General features: G+C 35.9%; 2 protein-coding genes across 3 annotated transcripts; both read left to right on the top strand.

Annotated features, from left to right (window-relative positions):
• Positions 1-4,501: 4,501 nt before the first annotated feature.
• On the top strand, positions 4,502-9,076 carry ttc29 (tetratricopeptide repeat domain 29). Of its 2 annotated transcripts, none has more exons than XM_059566969.1 (11): positions 4,502-4,569; positions 4,667-4,744; positions 4,823-4,870; positions 4,956-5,125; positions 6,245-6,430; positions 6,671-6,883; positions 7,361-7,446; positions 7,529-7,620; positions 8,272-8,395; positions 8,593-8,816; positions 8,899-9,076. In XM_059566969.1, exons 2-11 carry the CDS (start codon positions 4,668-4,670, stop codon positions 8,918-8,920), a joined length of 1,242 nt encoding a protein of 413 aa, XP_059422952.1. In that variant the 5' UTR covers positions 4,502-4,569; position 4,667; the 3' UTR covers positions 8,921-9,076. The 2 variants fall into 2 exon arrangements, with proteins under 2 accessions (XP_059422952.1, XP_059422953.1); XM_059566970.1 differs by having other exon boundaries at positions 4,543-4,569; positions 4,664-4,744.
• Positions 9,077-10,383: 1,307 nt separating this feature from the next.
• Positions 10,384-22,812, top strand: LOC132158005 (cytochrome P450 4B1). The gene is made up of 12 exons (XM_059567243.1): positions 10,384-10,644; positions 11,087-11,231; positions 11,335-11,379; positions 11,660-11,787; positions 12,348-12,472; positions 12,551-12,705; positions 14,964-15,070; positions 15,634-15,824; positions 16,447-16,580; positions 17,170-17,234; positions 20,307-20,389; positions 22,065-22,812. Exons 1-12 carry the CDS (start codon positions 10,459-10,461, stop codon positions 22,240-22,242), a joined length of 1,542 nt encoding a protein of 513 aa, XP_059423226.1. The 5' UTR covers positions 10,384-10,458; the 3' UTR covers positions 22,243-22,812.
• Positions 22,813-24,536: the final 1,724 nt, after the last annotated feature.

The following is a 24,536-nucleotide window of genomic DNA, read 5'->3' as shown; positions in this document are numbered from 1 at the left end:
GAATTTTATGGGATCAGCTATTGGTAGCCAGTGCAAATTCTTTTGGGCTCATTAAAAATTAATCTTGCTGTAATATTTCTCAGTAGCAATGCAGCAGTGGCCTAAAAAAGTAATTGTGTCAACTATATCAAAAATATGTTATCTTTGAGTGTAAACAAATATTTTGACTCTGTGTCATAACACAAACCACTTAAAAAAATATATGTTGGGCTTTAAAATGTTAAAATACTGTCTAATATGAAGAAAAAACTCATTTTAAACAGATTCTACTGTTTTACGATTTGAAACCTAACAAACTTTCTTCTGGAAAATGTCATAATTCACTCACCCTCACGTTGTTCCAAATCTGTATGAGTTTCTTTCTTTTGCTAAACAGGGTCTGTACTGGGAAGGGACAGAGGAACAGGATTGAGAAACACAAGATCATATTATTATTTTGTCACAGTCCAGAACAGAGAAAACTTCCCTTATGTCAAAGAGATACAAATAACCATCTAATTAACCAGAAAGTCCATTTAGCTTGTTTTAAGAGTCAACTGTAAACTCAAAAACTCAAAAAAAATGTCATGCTGACTCAAATAAAACGTTGACGAGGTTAAAAGCATACATACAAATTGGGCACTTTGTAGTAAAATCTAATCCACGTGTGGAAAAGGATGATGCCAGCATTTTTGTGCTATGCTAGTTAAAAAGGTACAGCTGTAATGAATCCAGCTCAGCCGGGTGTGAAGCCACAGCAATGGCTGGAAAGAAAGAACAAGCTCTTTTCTGTGTCGAGATATAAGAACATGACAAGCTGCAATTCTCACGTCTAATCAGATTTAGACCTCTTTAATGAGCTGTAAACTTTCTGTGGGATCCACTGTAAACTACAATTTCAGAACTAACATAAAATATCGCAAGTTCATCTTACAAGTTACAACAAGTTAAGCCCTCCCATACAGTGTGAAGTGGTTTAAAATGTATGCATTTACTGTACAAAGTACTGTAAATAGTTAGGGATAAAAGCATAAACTGACTAGCATCTGACATCTCACAGGCTAACATCTCCCCCTAAAGGCCTAAAACATCCAGAAAGGCACAGCACCTCGTGTTTTATGTCCTGAAAAGAAAAGTGGCATTGAAGTTAAACTCTTAATTCTCTATTTCTTGTTTATTTAAGGATGTACTGGAACATAACTAGTTCATATGTGTTCAACTAGTTGTGCTTGTACAAAATTGGATTTAATGATTCAAGGGAGTTTAAAGAGTTAAAGTTATCAGTATGTACTACTATGGATCAGTTACATTAAATAGCAATAACAATTAATATAGAATATGACATATTTTCAGTTGTTTCACACTTTTTTGTTATGTATATAATTCCATATATAATTCCACATGTGTTAATTCATAGTTTTGATGCCTTCAGTGTGACTCTACAATTTCCATAGTCATGAAAATAAAGAAAACTCTTTGAATGAGAAGGTGTGTCCAAACTTTTGGTCTGTACTATATTTCTAGTCAACTAAACACAAAATTGAAAGTTTAACTAAAAGTTCACTTAACTTAATATATTTTGTTGATGAAACATGCACAAAAGTTTGTACAACTAATTGACCTTTAAGTTGAGTAAACTCAAAAATCTGCTGAAGTTTGTTGCCTTAAATTTTAAGTTGGCCCAACTTTTTTACAGTGTACAATCACTGTGCACTTTACATTATATACATAAGCTGGTGTCCATATTTTAAGTAAACCATTAAATTTATGTTGCATTTTTCCAAAAAGTCACATTTCTGTATAGGGATGCATTCAAACTGAATTGAGAATGCAATTTACAAAAAGATGCTTTATTTAAGCATCACTTAATATTCCGTTTCATTTTGCATCAGTATTTTTATGAATAATTTAGCTTTTTTCCAATAATACAACTGATAAACTACACTTGACTGAGTCTCATCTGTAAGTGAACGTTGGTCCGGGCTTTGCTCTGTCCCCTCTCCTCTCCATGGCCTCATAAATCCTGCTTTGTATTGGGCCCCATGCTCCTGGCTCAGCTGCCTATGGAAATCTACCCAGACTTCTTGGCACACACTGGAACCCCTGAACAAAAGGGGCACCCAGAATCACTCATGAAATGCCACCTGGACTCTGAAACAAAGACAAAGTCAGCCTGAAACTTTTGACTAATATATATGCCTTCGTACATGTTGTTATACATGAGCAATGAAGCTGTAAGATTCGGTGGAAGATCAGACATAATTAATAATGTGAATGAGAATGCAGGATGAAAAATAATTATGGCTCGATGACCCAGCAGCATTCTCACTATACATCACATTTGTGGATCATGTTTGTTTGTTTTATTTACAAACTCGTTCATATTTTTGTTTTCTGAGATATAGCTAATATTGTTGGATCGTTACATCGTTGAATTGCAGAATAGTTTCATAATTTCCTGCTGCTAAAGCAAAAATAAAAGATTTTTCAAAGTTGTAAACAAATAAAAATGTTCTTTATATTTGAATATTTCATGTCTACTTCATTTTTACTTTGCAGTTTATTTGTAACTGTTTGTGAAATTTACTGAGTGAAATGTGAAAATTGTTGCACTCCATGTTTATTATTATAAATGTAAAATTATTATTATTAATCATTTGTTTATTTTACAGTGTTATTTTATTGCATTTTTGTTATAGAATGACATGAAATATAAACAGTTTTCATATACACAAACTTGGCTTGCTTGCTCTGCACTGAACAAAATTGGCTTTCAGTCAAATTAAATGAGAAGTAACAGATTGAATTAAATGTGAAATTTTTAAGTAGAAAGATTTATTTATTTATTTTATTTGACAGTTTTTACCCTTTGCCTTAACATGGAGACCTATTGAATGCACTGAATGTAGTCAGGGATGCTCATCTCCGCAAGCATGTCTTTACGAACATTTTACAACCAAAACGGTCGCATTCAGCAACGATAATCCTCTTTTTCAGCACATTATTCAGCCGTCAGAGCACTGAATGGCTGCAGAGCTCATGCACTGAAAGACCTTCTAGGGTGGCATGATGGGTGGAGCTACTAAAAGTGGTCATATAGTGGGTTTACTACTGCTCAGCCAATCCACAGCTAGTCTTTATTTTCTCAAACTGGGGCTTCTCCACAGGTGACTAAAGGGGTGAAATCGTGGCCCTCTTTCGTGCCTTGGCCTTCAACCCACCTTCACACTCCAACACACACACCAAACGGCACAAATGACACAGTCTGTTATAGTCTTGGGACGGTTCTTTGAGTTTGTCGTGGTTCACAGCTTGTGGAAGCAGAGCAATGAGTCTGGACCCAAGTAACCACTCATTCAACCAGTGCTGATCCTGTAAAGACAGTGCTTTTAAACCTGAACGACAAAAAGGGGACGTGATGCTTTCAAGTTCCTGATTTGTTCCCAGGGTCACAATAATAGAGGCAGCTAAGTTTAAATGATCCACTAATTGACTTAAAGGGGAAAGTTCATCTTGAACCACCAACCCATAAAAATTAGGCCACTAATAGAAACTGACTTTGACTAAACAGGGATTAAATATTCTTGATTTTGTTCACACATAGCACCTGTACACAAAAGGCCATACTGTATGATGTGTATGATTCACTTACTTAATTTAAATTACCAAAACTTCTGTTTAAATCACTTTAAAGAAAAGGCTGTAAAACGTGTATAAAGCCTTTTGGAAATAAATAAAAGTCTGTAAAATCACTCATTCATCGTGATGGTAAATGTTATATATATATATATATACATATATATATATATATATATATATATATATATATATATATATATATATATATATATATATATATATATATATATATATATATATATACAAACATACACACACACACATTTAATATAGGCTATATATATATATCCAGCCCTTGGTTATATTGCACCGAAAGAGGCAAATACTAGCTTTGTAGACTAAAAAGAAAGTAACAATTATGCCAATTAGTATACAGTACACAGCGACCCCGTGCGGTCACCAGCGGAAGGTCAGCTACATTCACACGGCTATTGATAAGAGAATACTTCTGTAGCAGAAATCTCATAAATTATGGGTACAAAAAAAATTGAGCGCGGTAGTAAGATTGTAAATTAATAAATGTCTTATATTTTGTGACCGTAATTCATTCCATTATTCGTAATCATTTATATTGCGCTTTTCTAGCTATTGAATCATATTGTCGGGGTCATGGAAACCAGGAAATGAATTTTTAAATAAAGTGTGGTTTCTTTGCTTTTTTAGGGGGGGGGGGGGGGTAAAGGGTTGTTCTAGTCACTCTCAGTTTCTATAAAAGACGAAGCTAAAACTGTTCTTTTGCGGCGATCTATAAATTAAAATAATTGTGTATATATATAATATAACCATTGCTCTATATATGACGTGTGATATGTCAGTTCTAGATCAGTGAATATAACAGACTGAAGAGAGAGAGAGAGTTGAGCGAAAGTGAACGGTGAACAGTCGCTATAGCAACGGAACTCCATTCTGTCAACGTTACAGATACAGAAGAGTCACAAATCTGACAAACAGGTGATGTGTGGGCACTTCATAAGCTTCCTCGTGTCTCTTTAAAATAAGTCGCTGACACACTTATTTTAACTTTTGTCAAATGTTTGTTAATCAGCAGCATGTCTTCAGGAGTGAGTGGATCGAGGACATCAGGCATCTACAGTCCTCATAAACACAGGCTAACTCCGACGTCTAAGTAAGCTCTGCTCATCAACGCTAGAACTGAAACACTTTGCCTTCCAGTAATATCCAGACTGATTCTGATTAAGTTTAGGTCCAGCGCGGAACGGATGAAGGAGGATCCCGTCCATCCAGCTGCAGAGTAAGATCTCATCTCTGGTTTCACAGTGGTTCTAGTTTGTGAGATGATTGTTATACTAACCGTAAGTCCCATTTTCCCGCTGGAGGGTCCCGGAAGCTCTGCGTCAGAAGGTGTGCGTGGATCTGCTGCGCGAGGGCTTTCCCCGCGCGTTCGCGCAGATGTTCGCGCTGCTGCGGCGCTGGGACGCAGCGGATCCGCTCAGACTGCACACACTCCAGCAGCGCCTCGCGTCGGCCGAGACCGCCGAGACACACGGTGACAGCACACACGTTCATATCCACACTCTAAACAAACAGTACAATGTATGTATATATGTATTTTTACAGTTTTTGCATATTTATATTGAAATGTACACTTAATTGCATTGTTTTAGGATGATGATCCACAGGGCAACGTTGTACAGTGTTGCTGTCAGTGGGCAGCAGCTGAGAGACACAGGGCCCATGCACGAGAGATTTAAAGTATCCAGACAGAAATCTGTTACCCATTCTCAATCAGAAAGTGCACAAGCAACATTGCTTAAAAAAGTTGCACCTTATATCATCAGCCTTAGGGTTAATTCAGATGTTCATAAAATTAGATTTAATTTCATTTCATTTATTTATATAGCACAAATAAACACAACAGAAGTTAACCACAGTGCTTTACAGAATATAAAACTACATATAAAACAAACAAAAAAACATAATTAAGAGTTGCTAAAAATAGATGATGACATTAGATAATGTCCTGATGATGAGTTGCCAGTACATTTTTTGTTATTTTATTTCCTACAGTTTAGATTGGGATGAGGGGTTGTTGTTAAAGTTATGTTATTTGTAATAAAAGGGAAAAAAATAAATTTTTGTCACCATAGCTTGTATTTAAGTATTTCTTGTCTGAATAGACATCGATCTATATTTTTAAAAGTAATAATACATCGCTTATTTATGAGCCTGATTCTGTGATTTGATTTTCAGTGTCTGTATTTTTCTTTTTTTATAATTACAAATGAATGTGTGTTAAACAGTTAATAATAAATAATAATAATAATAAAAACATTTGATTTAGGGTTAATGACTTACAGGGGTTATTCAGTCATATCAGATGTACTTTATCCACCTGTTGTTGTTTTTAAGCAGATGTGGCCATTTATAACTTGATGGTTACACTAACACTAACTAACTTTCTCTAACACTAGAACTTTCTGTTCTATTTCTGTTTGATCTACTATTTTTCTTTTTATTTATTAAAAAAATGTACCCTCTTACACTAGAGCTGTTTATTCTGTTTATATTCTATCTACATGTTTTCTTATTCCCTTAACCTAATGTTAAACAGTTGTTACAACAATTAAACAGTGTGTAATAGTTCTCTCTCTGTTTCCTGCTGTAGGACAGTATGGAGAGGCGTATGACAACCACATGTTCTTGGCCAGGTTCTTCACCGAGCCAGAGGACAAATGGTTAAAGCATCATTTCATAGAGCTGGCCCTCCATTCAGCTCGCAGATTTAAGATGGACTCTGGCAAAAGAGAGGCTGAGGCCAACCTACACATGGGCCAGGTTTTTTTAGAGAAGGGTAACATACATACACAGTCCTTCAGTACAGCATACTGCCTCTTTACATTCAGATTCACATTTCCTACCTCAGTTCAAATTTAAATCAATTAGACTACACTGACTACACAAGACATTCTCAATTCAAATCAGCATTTCTTTTAAATTGTGGGTAGAAAATGTGACCCTCTTTGTAAAATACACCTAAACACAGAAAACAAAAGAGCAAAATAGAATGGTTGAATGAAGAGATGTGTTGCAGGTCAGCTGGAGCGAGCACAAGAGCATTATGAGGTGTTTTATCACCTGACCATGGGCCGTACATGGCAGGACCCCAGCGGGCGCATGCATCACTCACACTCATGTGAGGAGCTCCAGAAGGTGTTCACGCTGCTGGGACAGAGACTGCTTCAGGAACAAGACTACACTCATGCCATTAAGATGTTCAACAAGGCTTACCAGATGGCTAAAGAGTGTATGCACACTCCGTTCACACTGACACTATTGCACATTAATTGCTGCCAATATGAAATTCAAATACTCAGTAGATCGTGTGAATAGGGGTAGATTTAGGGGACAGAAATCTTGGTAGAAATCACTTTCCATGGGGTCACTCATAATTGTGTGGGATGCATGGAGCCTAAACACACTACTGAAAAACTACAATTTATAAAATATTAATTACTAATAACTAATAGTGTTTGCAAATGATTTCTGAGTGCTTTATTCTAAAGTATATAATGACAATAAGAGTGACATCTTATACATTTGTACTGGCAGTACAACCCGTTTATGATCAGGTTTTCGAACTCTTGGCCAGTTGTGCATGTCATGAATAACTTTAGGGCAGCAGAAGGAACTTCCACGTCAGATTTCCAGCAGTAAAACCACACAACCCCTAAAGCACGGTTTAATGACTCTTCCTGTTGTTGGGTTTTGATCTGTCGTCTAGCGGGAGATCGAGGGTCAGAAGGAGAAGCCGCTTATAGACTGGGCCTGGCGTATCAGAGCACTGGAGACCAGAAGACTGCTAAACAGGTCTGTTCAGAGCAATCACACACTATGCTGGTTCATTCTGTAACTGTCATTTGTTCTTTGAGGTTTTTGTTGCTTGTGTCAGTTTTTCAGCGTGTGTATGGAGATCGCCACAATACTTGAAAATGCAGACAGCCTGGGAAGAGCATACGAAGCCATTGCCAAATCTCTGGAGAGGTGGATGCACGTACACACACACACACACACACACATCTCACATTTCAAGCTGAGATGTAAAGCTTGATTTCTAAAATAATGACTGTTTGCAGAGACCGAGAAACCCACTGTTTTGCGATGAAAAGGTACAAAAAATGACAAGTAAACATGCTTCTGGACATATCAAAGTTCAGTTTCCTGGGAATTTTGACATTAACTGATTGATAAATTGAACAGAATATAAGCTGCTTTGGATAAAAAAATAAAACACTTGTCAAAATGTTGAACACTACTCATAGGTGAAAAAAAACTCACATGCATTGGACTGCTGATGGTGCTATAGAGCAGAAAATTAGATATGTGCACTGATCTAAAATATATATACATATATATATAGATCAGTGGATATGTGGAATAAACAAGTGTCATATTTAGAATCACTACTCATGCTCTAGATATCTCCAAATTAATTTCCATTATATTAAATTTAAAAAGAAAAATATAATTTATTGTTCAATGACTCCTCCCTGACATTCAAACAAGGCATGAAAAAAGTCAGTGGTTTTTGGTCAATTAAAATGTTATTACGGTTCTTGGACCCTGATAACTGATCAATTATGACTTATCAGTAACCATTTCTTTCTAAAGCTTCTGTGTGTTTGTCTGTTACAGTGAAGGCAAACTAACAGAGGCAACTGAATATTTGGAGAAGTTTGCAGAGATTTCTCTAAGCAGCAAACAGGACAGAAACCTTGAAAAAGCCTGCATGTGCCTCGGAAACATCCTCAGCTTGAGAGTAAGAGACAGAGAGCTTAGATTTAATCCTAACTGTGGGTTAAGAAGTTGTGTCCCAAACCTATATAGGTGAACTGTCTATATATAGAGAGCATTGTAAGACATCATTAGCATATGCTGCATGAGATCTTTATGAACTTTAGGAGTGTTAATAGAGCTTTAGTGTTCCCATATCAGCATGTTTATTTCTGTACATAGAAACAGTATGATGGAGCTCATGAACATTTTGGACGTGCGTATGAGATTGCGTGTAACCTGGAGTCGGTGGCCAGGCTGCAGAAGGCTCGGGTGTGTGCGGGCAGCGCTCGTGCGCTCAGCATGATGCAGACCTATCACAGACTCATAGAGACACCAGGACGCCAGAACATCAAGACAATCATCAGCTGGAAGAAGACGAGACATGGCAGCTTAAGTGCACCATTGTGAGTGGACTCACATCACAGGTATCTGGATTGCTTTGATGTGTCAGATGATGCACAAACTTACTCTCTTCTTTCTTAACAGAGAGGAAGAAATGAAGAGATGAACAGTGGAGGGCAGATGTTTGTCTGAAGGCTGAATAAAGTACTATGATCTGTTTCAAATCTGTCTTTTAGAGAGATTCCATGTGGAAAAGAATTTAAAAGAATATACTGAAAACATTATGATTTCAAATGTACTTCAAAGTAAAAAAAAAAAAAAAAATTAAGTGTGCTTAAGTGTGTTGTCATGAAAGTGTCTTTCTTCAAGCTTTTCATTTAACAAGTTCGCCAAAAGTTTGTCATCATTTATTTGTATTATGTCTTATACACAGATACTGTACAGTTGTGTCAGAAAGTACTGGCAGTGACATCAATGTTGTGTTTTGCCAAATTTCCTACTTTGGCTGTTGTGGTGTTCATTCGCATTGTTTCTTTAAGTATTGGCAGTGACATAATCTAGAAACAATCTGAATGAACACCACAACAGCTTAACATTGATGTCACTGCCAGTACTTTCGGACACAACTCTATTTCTGTACAACATCTATGCATTAATGTCTTGCAAGTATAAATGATTTATCAAGTATTTAAAATATGTCACATTTAGAGAAAGATTTTGAACCATTTGAAGCCACACATAAACAAAAACTGCATATTCCTATTGGCCTTAGCAACACAGACAAAACCTGTTGCTCTGCTGTAAGATATGTTCATCCACACATGAGTGAGTGAATGAATGAGTTATTCATTCTGATAGCACTTTTAAATTAATAACATAAACGGACATTATAACACCGTACGATGTAAAACCTCAAGATACAAATATTTGATTATATCAGAGCAAAGTACTGCTCTGAGAAGCGTTATGTAATGATGTTGCTGTATAGCTTAATGATTAATTTTATTATTATTGCAAAGTGTATTTAGCAGTTTTATTTGCCCTGGGATAGAAGTTTATATTCATAATAAACAAGTACAGGGATCCACTTGTGAAAAACAAGTGGGCTTAATTGTATTGAAGAAGTACGCTTATTTTAATGTGTTGACTAGCATACTAAAGTACAGTGCTTGATTATAATTGTAACTTTTGTTTTATTATGAATTATATTATTCCAAATCTGATATTTGTGTCTTCATCATTAAAAATGTGTTTATATATATATATATATATATATATATATATATATATATATATATTAAAAATAGGCTACTTATACGTTTCATTAAAATAGTTTGATGCATATTTTAGTTCACACTTAAAAATACTTTTGTTGTCCAAAATAAGGTGAAGTAAAAAAAAAAAAAAAAAACACACACACACACACCCACAAATAATAATAATAATAAGATTCTGTGATATTGCAATTTTTTTTTTTTTTTTACCTGAGGGATATAAAAAATATGTAATTTATTCACATCATCTAGCTGTCACGAAACCTGACGGAAGTCTTTATTTCTTGTAGTATAAAAGGTTGTTTGTCTTGTCCAGTAGAAAGTCCGCCTCTCTCACACACACACACACACACACACACACACATCACTTCCTCTGTCCCACATCGAGCTCAATGTCAGCGGACCCCGAGCGCGACGGACTTCTCACGTCATGCAGCTTTACGCGAGTTTCCCGTTGAGTTTGGAGTCGCTCTCCGTGAGTCATGTCTTTGCGCTCGCGTTGTTTGTGTGTTTGGCGATAGTAGTTAAATTATTGGCTATGAGGAGAAGAGGGATGCGAACTCTGGAGTCTTTTCCAGGACCACCTGCACACTGGCTCCTCGGACACGTCAAGGAGGTAAACACACAATCTCTGTAGCTAAACATTTGACTTATGTTGCCATTTCATAATCTATTCGTCAGTACAGTGGAAAATAAAATAATTATCGTAGAAACAATTTTCACACATTGTTGGTAATTTTCAAAATTATTGACAAAAGTAATATTTTCTTGTAAAACGTACTCCAGTATTTTTTGTTTGAATTACAACTCTGAAAAACAAGTGAATTACAGTCATAATACACAATGAAACCTCATGCCTGAGCCCTTGTCTATTCACTACAACTAAACAATTACATAATTATATTGTGCAGCAATAAACACAACAGCCCTGTTACATTCACATTCTTCAGCAGCATTTAGTAGGGTTCACATGAAAATAATCAGTTGAGAGCGCAATTTGTTCTTGAAACGTGTTTTAATGTCCATAACAGTTACACAGACCTTTTGTATATTAACAGTTTCACCAGGATGGACATGATTTGGAAAAGATTATGAAGTGGAGTGGACAGTATCCCTTTGCCTTTCCGCTGTGGTTTGGCCCGTCATTGTCCATTCTGAACATCCACCACCCATCATATGTGAAGACCCTTCTCACCACTACAGGTGCTCATCCATTTGACACTCTTGAGATTCATATCTCAGGCTAATTCACTCTGAAATATTTACAACTAAAACCAGCATTTTGAAAAATGTGCTTTATTTACAGAACCAAAAGATGATTATGCATACAAGTTTTTCATCCCTTGGTTAGGTAAGATCATGTTTTCTTTATTAATTTACTATAAGGTTTATTATTGAGTGTTTCTTTAACTACGGTCAAGTCTGTCCTTGTGGATTTTTAGAAATAAGCTCAAACAGAGTTTTCTCACAATTTATACACTAGCAATGCCCAGTGCATGGCACAGACACCAAGGGAGTATTAAGACATTTTAGTCTGTTTAGTCCATGAATGTCATTTCTCACCATCTCAAGTCATCATTCACTCAGTGGTATTCTGTTATCACTGGAGTAACTCTTGGCTGTCTCCTCAGGCGATGGCTTGCTTGTGTCTACCGGACAGAAGTGGTTTCGGCACAGACGGCTTCTCACTCCTGGTTTCCATTATGATGTTCTGAAGCCTTATGTGAAACTTGTTTCTGATTCAACCAAAGTCATGCTTGTATGTGAAAGGAATAGTTCACCCAAAAATAAAACATGTCATTATTTACTCGCACCGTATGTTAAAAACAGTTTATCCTGTTCCAGCAAATTCATGTGCACAACTGTAAGACTGCTGCAGAAATTAGTCTGCTTGTTTGTTTATCTCAACCAACACGAAGCAGCAACATTTTCACAACCAGTTATGTAATATAGCGGCAGGACTATTTGTTTGTCCAAACAATGGAAGGTCAAATTATTTTTAGAGAAACCCGTTTGACAACAGTCATTATTTTTGTAATTCCTTATTCGCTGTTTTAAAAAATCACCTTCTACTTCCAAACAAAAAGTTGAAGCTTGTAAAACATTCAGAAAAATTAAGTAGAAATTGGTTACATTATTTTGATTATTTCAAGTAATGGAAAAGCACCTATGACTAGTTGATCATTTAATTTTTACAGTGTTGCTAGGTTACATGATAGACTTAAACTAATTAATTATTGATAGGATTATTTCAAAAGCTTGTCTTTTGGTTGCTTTGTTTTAGTTATAGTTTGAGTCATTTATTTTTCTCTCTTTCAGGGTAAGTGGGAAGTTTATGGCAAATCAGGAGAGTCGTTTGAACTGTTTAAGCATGTAAGTCTGATGACACTGGACAGCATCACGAAATGTGCGTTCAGCTGTAACAGCAACTGTCAGACAGAAAGGTCAGTTCACACTCCTTTACCTCGTCCTTTTGTATACATCCATCTCCTTTCAGAATAACCTCATTGATCTCATTGCAGTAAAACCAACCCGTACATCCAGGCGGTGTATGACCTCTGCCACCTGGTGAACCTCAGGTTCAGAGTGTTTCCTTACCACAGCAAGACCATATTTCATCTCAGTCCACATGGATACAAGTTCAGGAAGGCAGCCAGAATAGCACACGATCATACAGGTGTTGTTTTTTTGCTAAGCAACAGTCATGCACCCAACCATTTGGTTCTTTTAATTGTGATGATTTTGGCTCACATTTAACAAAAACCCACCAATTCACTATCTCAACAAATTATAATACTTCATAAGTATATCAATACCTTGACAAAAGCCCATAGATTCTCTCTGAGTTCAGGTCTGGTGAGTTTGCTGGACAGTCAAGCACACCAACACCACGGTCATTTAACTAACTTTTGGTGCGGGCAGGTGCGGGCAGTGTGGGCAGGTGCCAAATCCTGCTGGAAAGTGAAATCAGCATCTTCAAAAAGCTGGTCACCAGAAGGAGGCTTTAAGTACTCCAAACTTCCTTGGTAAACGGGTGCAGTGACATTGTTTTTCCAAAAACACAAAGGACCAACACCAGCAGATGACATTGCACCCAAAATCATCACAGACTGTGGAAACTTAAGCTTCAAGCAACTTGGGCTATGAGCTTCTCCACCCTTCCTCCAGACTACAGGACCATGGTTTCCAAATGAAATACAAAACTTGCTCTCATCTGAAAAGAGGACTTTGGACCACTGGACAACAGTCCAGTTCTTCTTCTCCTTAGCCCAGGTAAGATGCCTCTGACGTAGTCTTTGGTTCAGGAGTGGCTTAACATGAGGAATACGACAACTGTAGCCAAATACCTTTACACGTCTGTGTGTGGTGCTCTTGATGCCTTGACCCCAGCCTCAGTCCATTCCTTGTGAAGTTCACTCAAATTCTTGAATTGATTTTGCTTGACAGTCCTGCGATTGGATGCGGTTCTCTCGGTTGGTTGTGCATCTTTTTCTTCCAGATGTTTTACTTCCACTCAACTTTCTGTTACAGTGCTTAGATACAGCACTCTGTGAACAGTAAGCTTCTTTTTCAATGAATGTTTGTGGGTTACACTCCTTGTGAAGAATGTCAGTGATTGTCTTCTGAACAACTGTCAGATCAGCAGTCTTCCCCATGATTGTGTAGCCTAGTGAACCAAACTGAGAGACCATTTTGAAGGCTCAGGATACCTTTGCAGGTGTTTTGAGTTGATTTAGCTGATTGGGATGTCACCATATTCTAATTTGTTGAGATTTGTGGGTTTTTGTTAAATGTGAGCCAAAATTATCACAATTAAAAGAACCAAAGACTTAAACTACTTTAGTCTGTGTGCATTGAATTTAATACACAAGTTTCACAATTTGAGTTGAACTACTTAAATTAATTTTTCCACGACAAGTCTTGGCCTGCTCATGGGCTACTATTATATACATACCTGCTTATGTGTCTTAGTTAAACCAGAATATATGCTACTGTTCAAAAGTTTGGGGTCAGTATGATTTCTATTCTTTATTTATAGATTTTTTTACATTTATCAAAAGTGACACTAAATGATTTTTCTGTAAAATAAATGCTGTTCTTTCAGGTTTCTATTATTCAAAGAATCGAAACTGAGCAGTTTTCACAAAAATATTACTCATCAAGACTGGGGGGTATTCCAAAATGCAGGTTATGTGACAAACCCAGGTATGACAGAGCATAAGCGAGTGGATAACCTGAGCTTTCGGTTCCAAAATCGGAGGTTACTTTCAGGGCATTTAAGTAACAATAGTAACCTGCTCTCTGAAGATAACCTGCTCCGGAGCAGCTTGTGTTCCAGGGTTAGTTCACGTCAGCGCTATCAGCGCATGCATATCAAAACTTCTTTTAGCAACCTCCCCTGGAAATTAGTTAGCAACAGTATCCGTCGTAAATTATTCCTTACATCAGGAACATACTCTGAGAAGAGTTTTTGGAGCCACATACCTCGAGTAAGCAAGGTTTGGGGTTAATCAACAGAGAGTTCAGGGATTAACAGATGGTAACCGTGCTTTCTGGAATACACCCCTGTTTTCAACATTGATAATAATCAGAAATGTTTCTTGAGCAGTAAATCATCATATTAGACTGATTTCTGAAGATCATGTGACACTGAAGACTGGAGTTATGAGGCTGAAAATACAGCTTTGATCACAGGAATCAATTTTACTATAGCATTTTACTATGTATTCACATTATTGAGAATTGTTATTTTAAATTATAATAATATTTCACAGTTTTACTTTATTTTTAATCAAATAAATGCAGCCTTAGTGAGCAAAAGCGACTATTTTCAAAGACATTACAAAATCTCACAACCCCAAATATTTGAACGGATAAAGCCATCATGTCATTTCAATTTCTTAATATATATATATATATTTTTTTTTTTTTTAGCGCACGTTATCAGAACAAGGAAAGAAGTCTTGAAGATTGAGAAGGAACAGGGAATTTTTAAAAGAAATCGAAATTTGGACTTTTTGGATATTCTTCTGTCTGCCCGAGTATGATATTCTCATCTCTTATATTTAAAGGAACACTCCACTTTCCATTTTCCAACTCCCCTGGAGTTAAACAGTTGAGTTTTACTGTTTGGGAATCCATTCAGCCGATCTCCAGGTCAGGCGGTAGAACTTTTAGCTGAGCTTAGCTTAGCTTAGCTTAGCATAGCAATGGATTCGAAAACGGTAAAACTCAACTGTTTAAAGGTGCAACGGGTGATTGTCTTCAGAAACATTTTTTGTTATGCTGGTTGAGTCTCTTCACATCCCTATAGCAATCATTAAGTTAAGTGGTCTAAATGTATTGTAATACTTTTAAAGTATTCTGGTCTGTGAGCATAAATGCATTCAGGAGGCGTGGCTTTGGGAGGGGGGGACGTTCGCTTTCAGTGCTATCAGGCTAATGTTAGCATTTTTCAAGATCTCCTATTGCACATTTAACTCTAGGGGAGTTGGAAAATTATCCGATTTTCCAAAAAAAGTGTAGTGTTCTTTTAAAGAAAATAAATTAAAATAGCCATTGTATCATCTATCATCGATGTTAGACATATGTTTGTCACTCACAGGACGAGCATCAGCAGGGCTTGTCAGATGAAGATATCAGGGCTGAAGTGGACACATTTATGTTTGAAGGCCATGACACCACAGCCAGTGGGATATCTTGGCTCTTCTACAATCTGGCATGTAACCCTGAGCACCAGGAGAAATGCAGAGAGGAGATCCTGCAGGTTCTGGATGGAAAGGACACCGTGGACTGGTACTCTCATTATTACTCATGTGAGACTGTGTAGACGCCTGGGTTGGTTATAGTGGTATGATCTTGGGAAAATAGTTTTAAGTCACAGTAACATATGGCTGCTTGATTATAATGTGTGATAATAATAATATAATAGTGCTCTGTTGGATTGAGATCTGGTGACTGTGGAGGCCATTTGAGTAAAGTGAACTGAAGAAACCAGTTTGAGATGATCTGAGCTTTGTGACATGGTGTGTTTTCCTGCTGGACGAAGCATCACATAAATCTTTTTCAGACCATTCTTTGTAAATTAAATATTTTACATTTGGCAGGTATTGTATCTTATTTCATTTTAAGACTCACGGTATTTCACAGCAATACACACTGACATAATCATTATTTTTGTCTGGCTTTATCTATACACATTATACAGCACAAAAACCAAATGACTCGACTCTGCTCAGATTTTAAGAAAACAGATGGTGATCATTCATTCATTACACCTTAATTTCATTGCTCTCTTGAGCATATAACAAAGAAATTCTGCACACTGATATCACAACTACTCAACATTTCAATATTTTCAGTAAAGCCTTATTCACTGTCAGTTTCTCTGAGACTTTCCTCTCTGCTTATGTTTCAGGGAAGACCTCAATAAAATTCCTTATACCACAATGTGCATTAAAGAATCCCTGCGGCTCTGTCCTCCTGTCCCGGGAATATCAAGAAAGTTGACTAAACCCATGACCTTTTTTGACGGACGAATTGTACCTGAAGGTAGACCTATATTTCAGTTTGTTCCTCACACAAAGAACACAAGTCATATACTACTTTTACAGTACTATTAATGGTACTTTATGGCACTTTTTGTCTTTTTGGAGCAAGACCATCACTGGTCACCATCTAAATTCTTTGCAAGAAAACATTTTTAGAGGAACTTAAAAAATTAGCTGATGACAGAATCTGCATTTGTGGTTGATAGAGTTCAGTATTGCTTCGGAAGGGGATTTTATAGTTTCCCCAAATGCATCAGTCATAAAACCCAAACATTTTGTGAGAAGCAACAGCATAATCCACTTATTACAAAGGCTGTCCTTGATATAATATTTCACGTAATGGTTTCAGTGTTGGTCTCCGGTGAGTATGAAGTTTGGCAGACTGCTCCCTGCTGCTTTATGAACTGTTCACCTATAAACAGATATGATGACCTCTAACTCAGAGCACATCTGATCAAACATTAACCTGGCTGCTTGTTGTTCAGTTACTCAGTATATGACACTGAATGTTATCAGTTCATCACAGTGAACGTACTGCAAGCTGAATACATCACTGCATGCCTTAAAAACACTGTCTTACTTTTCCACAGGTTGTACCATTGGAGTCAGCATTTATGGGATCCACAGGAATGCCTCGGTGTGGGAGAATCCAAATGTATGGGTGCATTCTTCATATATGAAATATCACTCATTACATAACATAACTCAGTTACAAAAATAATCATTTAAAAAAGGAGTGTACAGTGGAGTCCAAAGTTGTGAAGGTGCACCATTTGCAGTGTTGGGGAGTAACTAGTTACATGTAACGGCGTTACGTAATTTAATTACAAAATTATTGTAACTGTAATTAGTTACAGTTACTAAGAAAAAATGAGTAATTAAATTACAGTTACTTATGAAATTTTTTACGATTACAAAGGGGATTACATTTGAATATTTACACACATCCTCATCCAGTTTATTTCTTTCCCAAATTGCACAAGACTTTCGGCATTAATAAGACATTAATCTCCGAGGTGCGGAAAACACAGTTGGCTTTGTAGAATCGAGTAATAAAAACGGAATTCAGCCTTACACGTATAATTGCATGCCGAATGTAATAAAGCGATTATTTCCGAATCCGCCATTCGATAATTAAATCTCTAATAAATCATGAATCGGTTAGTGAATCCGCGCCTACGCCAAACGGTTTGGATCAGAGTCATCAATGCGAGAGAGAGAGAGAGAGAGAGAGAGAGTGGAGTGGACTGTGGGACATACAGATTTAACTGATTTCTTTCCCAAATTGCACTGACTATTCTGAGACATACCGCCCTAATAATTTCCGGGATGCGGAAATACAGTCTGGTTCGTAGAATCCAGTCATAAAAACGAAATGCCTAACGCGGACGGAATATGCCAGATTTTGGATGACTAAATCAAAAGTAGGTCAGTACACTTGAATCAAAACATGACATCGACTAGTGTCTGTAAATATTAAGCCCCAAAAATGCAAAATATGACTTGCACATTCTGCGTGTCTGTGGAAATCAGGCGCGGACTGGACACCGGGAGAACCGGCACAATTCCCGGTGGCCTGGCAGCCGATTTTGCCCCACTATTTAATATCATTATTGTATAATTGCCTGCCGAATGTACTAAAGCGATCATTTGCGAATCCGCCATTTGATAATTAAATCTCTAATAAATCATGAATTGTTAGTCATGACTCGCGCGCTCTCCGCGCCTCCGCCAAACGGTTTGGATCAGAGTAATCAATGCGAGAGAGAGAGAGAGAGAGAGAATAGAATAGAATAGAATAGAATACAATAGAATACAATAGAATAGAGTGGACTGCTGGAGCAGAGAAGCAGAACTACTGTTCAGGGTTTCAGGTCAGTTTCATCTGTAAAGATGCTTTTTTGTCTTTGTTTTTTTATTTATTTAATCAAGCAGCAGCACGTTGCTCATCAGTCATCACTCAAAATACTATATAAAGGACATTATTATTATCTGTTGTACTGATACAGTAGTAATTTAGCTGAAAAAAAATTCCGATTTTTTTACAACCCTTACGAAAATTAAAATTTTAATATTTAACTATAAATCCAGAGAAAATGGTTACTATTGTTTAACTGTGATAACCAAAAATGTAAAATTGTTTTACAAATGTATTTATTTAAAAATAAATACAAATCCATTTGCAAAACAAAAAAAACAAGGTTATTGTACTTTTATATAGGCTAATAAAAGCATGGTAATTTTTTGTAAGGGAAAAACATGACTCGTGTACAGTATTAGGATTTTTCTATAAAGATATTGTAGTATTGTAGAGTATTGTATTGTAAAGTATAGTTTTGTTTAATCTTGAGTATTAAAGTCATGGATGGATAACAGGGCAAAATAAAGAGACTGAAGAGAAAAATAGAAGTGAAGGTGCAGTTCAGGAGAAAACTTTTAATTATTTTGCATGTCCCCAAATTAAAGATTTAAACCTTTTTTATGTCAGGTCCATACAAAAAATAGTTTTGTCCATGAATTTGTTTGTATGAGTTTGAATTTTCCAGTCTGAATTTTTTTCCCAGTCCACCCCTCCTGTAAATTAATGGCAAAGACATGGTTTCATTTACTACACATAGGCCTACTGAAGCTCGCAGTGTTTTCAACCTCTGCCGCCTCAATATAGGAGTACACGAGCACATAAACATAATTTCTAGAACTGCTCTGTGTCACTTCATGTGCATTTTACTTATTTTGAGAAAACTATCATCATATACAGAGACAGCAGTTTAAAAAAAACACCAATGTTTCAGGAGTTTATTACACAGAATACGTCACATGCTTATTAGATAACTGTATTTAAGTTGATGTATATGCTTTTATTTATTATTCTTTAATTTTCACAAATTTAGAAAAGTAATCAAAAAGTACTCAAAAGTAATTAGTTACATTACTTTAATAAAGTAATTGAAAAAGTTACACTACTATTACATTTTAAACAGGGTAACTTGTAATCTGTAACCTATTACATTTCCAAAGTAACCTTCCCAACACTGACCATTTGCCATGATATACCATTATATATATATATCTTTTTTTTTTTTTTTTTAATTGAACTAATTTCTTAACGTTCAATGTGTTTTTAATTTATATGAATGCGCCGGAGCTGCATTAACAAAACCTGATGATCATGTGACAATCATTTACTCACATCTGACTAGTTCTTTAGAAATAATGGAATCATAACCAATTCTATAATAACCATAAACATTTTGCATTAATCTTTTCATAGATTTAATCTAATAAAAATATCTCAATCTTAAATTATTTGCAGATTTAAATATTATTTTGTTCTCATCATTTTGGACCTCACTGTAATAAAATCGAAATACACATCTGCAAAACAATTGAATAATATATTATATGTGGTTTATGAACAAAGCCATATTTTAACCATAAACCTTCTATTTTATGTTGGTAATATTCCTTAACAGAAGACAATATTATAAAACTTCAAAATATTATGAAGTATTATAATATTTTAAAAAGCCACTGAAATAAGAACATCATAAACTGGTTTTATTCAAGTCAGAAATAACCCAAATTATATGACTTAAATCAAGTAGAAATAGGTCTTGAAGGTAACCATTGCCAATTGCCATCAGTGTTTGATGATTTAATTAACATAATCATGTCTGTCTCTCGTGTGTTTCTTCTAAATGTATTTAATACATTGTGTTGTGCACAGGTGTTTGATCCGTCAAGGTTTCTTCCGGAGAATGTTGCTGAGAGATCACCGCATGCTTTTGTGCCCTTCTCTGCTGGACCCAGGTTTGTTGAAGAGACATGAGCGGTTTAGCAAGTGACTCACTCTCTCACACTTCAGTCACACAGAACAGAGCTGCTCTTTGGTTTGGAGTTTGGAGCGTCTCTGACCTCATCTCAACCCTCATGAGAGCACACAGAAACAAGAGGACTTAGCTGTGCTAGCAATGCTGTCTGTTTTTAACAACCTCACAATTCTGACTTTTGGACTTAGGTTATATCTTGGAATTCTGCATTTAAATCTTTTGATTCTGAGTTTTTATCTCGCAGTTATGATTCTGAGGAAAAATGTCAGATCTTGAAAAGGTTTTTCTATTGAACAGAAAAGGAAGATTCTTCAACGTACTAATTTCTGTACAATGACAGTTGATAGTAACCACTTTGTCACGCTTAAAAAGTCTAAGGGCTATACAGTATGACTCTTCTGTACTTATATAGTTGTAGTAAACAAACTAAGATTTAAGTCATTATTCATTATTCACTCTCAAATGTCATTCTGCATATAAAAAAAACTGCAAGAAGCAAGTATCTGCCATCAGAAACCCTTTTGGTATCTGAATGCATATGGGAATATTTTAAGTGAAAAAAAGCTTTTGCTCTGTTCGTCACAGAAAGCTAGTATTGCAGCACTCAGAATGTTGAACACTGCTCTTGTGGACTACATTCATAATAAATGCATGGGCTCTTCTGTCCTTCCAGCAGTTTAAAGGGATAGTTCACCCAAAGATTAAAATTCTGTCATCATTTTCTCACCCTCATGTCGTTCCAAACCTGTATGAGTTGCTTTCTTATGTTGAACATAAAAGAAGATATTTTGAAGATTGCTGGTTTGAGTGAACTATTTCTTTAATATGTCACTATGAACCGTATTTTTAAGAAAAATGATTGCATGACAAACGGAACTTCTCCCGTGTGAGCTAGCTCTTCCATTACATGCCTGCAGCTCGATGCATTTATGTCTTTGACCTCAAATCAACTCTGATGAGAGCAAACAGCTATAAAGCTATTGATAACGCAGGTCCTTTTGACAGTGATTTTGTTGGAAAACATTTACCAAGTTGGCTATGCTTGTGCAAAAGAACTGTGCTTAATTGTACTCAACGTGCATGTGCAAAAAAGAAAAATCTTATATCTAACTGTACTTGTAGATAATATAATAATGAAAGTCTACTTAAGTGCACTTTGTAAAAAGGTCAGATTAAAAATTATTCTTTAAAGAACATTTTAAATCATTATGTTTTAATCGTGCTTAATAATGCACTCATTTTGATGTGTTGACTAACTAAAGCACATGTAAAGTAGGTAATTATAATGTTAGCTGTAGCTGTAGTTATTCACTATCACATTTAATATTTTACTTAATTGCAGCTTCATTACAAATGTGTAATTTAATTTAAATACATGACGTACAAGATTGAATGGAAATTGCATGAAAGTATATTTTAGCTTTTCATAAATGCTTGTCAGTACATTAATCCCTACCCAAACCATATTTAATATTTCACTCATACTTAAGAGTGATTAAATAAACTACTACGAAAAACCCCATTTCATTGGGCTATATCCAGAAGTGTGATTTGTGAACAACGTTTTTCGGAATGTTTAGTTCTCAGTACTAATGCAAACATATTATTATCATATGCTTGTTTAAAGAAAGCTTGTGGTGTGTATCTGATAACAGAAACTGCATCGGACAGAACTTTGCCATGAATGAGATGAAGGTGGCCGTGGCGCTGACACTGAAGAAATATCGGCTGATTAAAGACCCCCAGCACATCCCAAAGATGATCCCTCAAGTGGTGCTCCGATCAATCAATGGAATCCACATCAAGATCAAACCAGTAGAGAATGATTCCTGATCCGCTAGCGGGTGTTTGCCTTAATGACTGCATTTAGATATTTAATACACATTTAATGTCTGGAAACTTGATGGTTAGTAAATACCACACACTAAAGTGGCCCAACTGTGTAATGACTTCAGTGCCTGAGCCCTGATCTGTATGAACAAACTCGTTTACTCGTGCACCAGAAGTCACTCCAGTGATTGTCTGTTATACTGTACTTACAACACAGCATTTAAAACATCTAAGGAAAAACGTCCAGGTAATATGAATTAGTTTTAGGTACTGAATGAATCTTTTGCCTCAGCTACATTCCTACATGAATTCTAGAACTAGAGATCTCTAATATGGAATAAATACAGATGAGATCTTGTGATCTGTAACTACTGCAATAAAAGATTTAAAAAAAAAATGCATGGTTATGAATTTTTTTTTTTGACAAGTGCATTGCCTTTTTGTGTATTATGAAATGTAATGTTTACTCATCAGCACTACACGTTTTAAATAAAAATTCAGTTTTACAAATTAAATGGAGATTACCCTTAGAAGAATAGTTTATCTAAAAATAGAAAAACACTCATTTACTCACCTAATGATTTATGACTCAGCAATCTATGACTTTCTTTTGTGAAACGCAAAAAATATATATTTTTGTAGGTTTTTTTTTTCATACAGTGAAATTTACCAGAGTTGAATGTATTTTTGGAAGAGTGTCTGAACCCCCTCTGCTGCAGCCCTCGAGGGTTAAAGCCTGTCTGTCTTCAGGAAGGGTCCTCACTGAAGGATATAAGCACTTACTGGTCATCTCTCTGAGATCAAAACTGTACAATTAAGTATGACTTAACTGATACAATAAAATTCCTGGACGAGAAAACTTAACATCTGAATATTTTAGCAAGTAGATCTGACCAATTTATGCTCTCTATGCAGAATGGGGTCAGATGAGCCACTCCATGAATCATGTAAACTGCAGAACTGACCGCATCTTTAGGACAAACTTTAGGTCCGGTCTCTCAAGTGTGCACTAGTGTAAATCTGTCGTCTAAGATTTTATTTGTTCAGTTATTTTCAGTGAAAAACAGCAACTTGAATTCATATTAATAATCTATACTTTACTAATACACTACTTTTATATGTGTGTGTGTGTGTGTGTGTGTGTGTGTGTGTGTGTTTTAGTCTGTCTTTAGCTGTTTCCATACTTGCATTTTTATTTAGGGGTTTGTAAACTCACTTCAAAAACTCTATACAGTTCCACTGTCGTAATTAGTTGTTGTTGCCGTAAAGCGATCCACCTTTTTCGCGCAGTTTTGTACCACCATATAAACGGTCTCTGGTACCACTCACTAAACGTATGCCCTTCCAGAACAGACTTTCGGAAAGAAACAGAAGCCGTTCATCTTATTAGAAGTCGGTGTACCATCAGAGTGACTTTGAAACAATTTTTTAAGGTAAAAATCTTGTTTTAAAACCTTTGGGTGTCTAGTGTCATTTTGGTATTCGTATTATTGGCTGTTGTGTGTTGTATGACTGTTACATATATATTATTGTGTGGTTGGATATATATAATAGCAAAAGGTTGTGTGAAAGTCTGTTCTAACCAGTGACGGGAGAATCCAGATTAGTGATGTCCGATTCGCGAACGAATCGTTCAATTTAACCGGGGCTGCGTCCGAAATCGCATACTGCGTACTAGGTACTACATTTGAATTTGAACGTACTACTCGACCGTTAGAAAAGTACGTTCTATATAGTATGAATGTGGGTAGTATGAATGGAATTCGGACGTACTACATCCGCCATGTTGACATTGTCACGTGACATATGTCGTCACAACAACGCGTAAATTTAAAGAGCCCAATCTACTAAGCGAACATGATATAAAATCGGTGATGTTTTTCGTTATTCTTACCGCTTTCGTCTGCGTTTTTACGTCGTTTGAATTAACAATTCAGATCATGCCTTCGTTGACAGCTTGTAAATCCTTTACTAAATATAAATTTAGCTTTTAATTTTCTACCTCAGAATAACAGCAGCTTCACCTGTGAACAGAATGACAGCCTGATTTTATGTAAGGATATAAAGTAATTTATTGTAATAAATAAATACAAATAAAATTACACAAAAGAAACAAAATGAACAAATTAATTAATAAACTTGAAAGAATGCTTAGACAAATACACACACACATATATACACATAAATACATTATAGAAATATACACAGAAACACACACACACACACACACATATATACACACATGACAATATATACATAAATACATACATAATATATACATTATAGACAATATACAC

Source organism: Carassius carassius, chromosome 15 (assembly GCF_963082965.1).
Source record: "Carassius carassius chromosome 15, fCarCar2.1, whole genome shotgun sequence".
Lineage (NCBI taxonomy): Eukaryota > Metazoa > Chordata > Actinopteri > Cypriniformes > Cyprinidae > Carassius > Carassius carassius.
The sequence above is the reverse complement of the archived record's forward strand: the minus strand, read 5'-3'. Positions and strand labels throughout refer to the sequence as shown.

Bases quoted from the DNA above. Each gene is read 5' to 3' on its own strand.
- ttc29 (XM_059566969.1), top strand. From the start codon at position 4,668: ATGTCTTCAGGAGTGAGTGGATCGAGGACATCAGGCATCTACAGTCCT. The intron at 7,621-8,271 runs GTGGATGCACGT...TGTCTGTTACAG, and splicing joins ATTGCCAAATCTCTGGAGAG to TGAAGGCAAACTAACAGAGG. The intron at 8,396-8,592 runs GTAAGAGACAGA...TTCTGTACATAG, and splicing joins GAAACATCCTCAGCTTGAGA to AAACAGTATGATGGAGCTCA.
- LOC132158005 (XM_059567243.1), top strand. From the start codon at position 10,459: ATGCAGCTTTACGCGAGTTTCCCGTTGAGTTTGGAGTCGCTCTCCGTG. The intron at 15,825-16,446 runs GTACTCTCATTA...CTTATGTTTCAG, and splicing joins GGAAAGGACACCGTGGACTG to GGAAGACCTCAATAAAATTC. The intron at 17,235-20,306 runs GTATGGGTGCAT...TGTTGTGCACAG, and splicing joins CGGTGTGGGAGAATCCAAAT to GTGTTTGATCCGTCAAGGTT.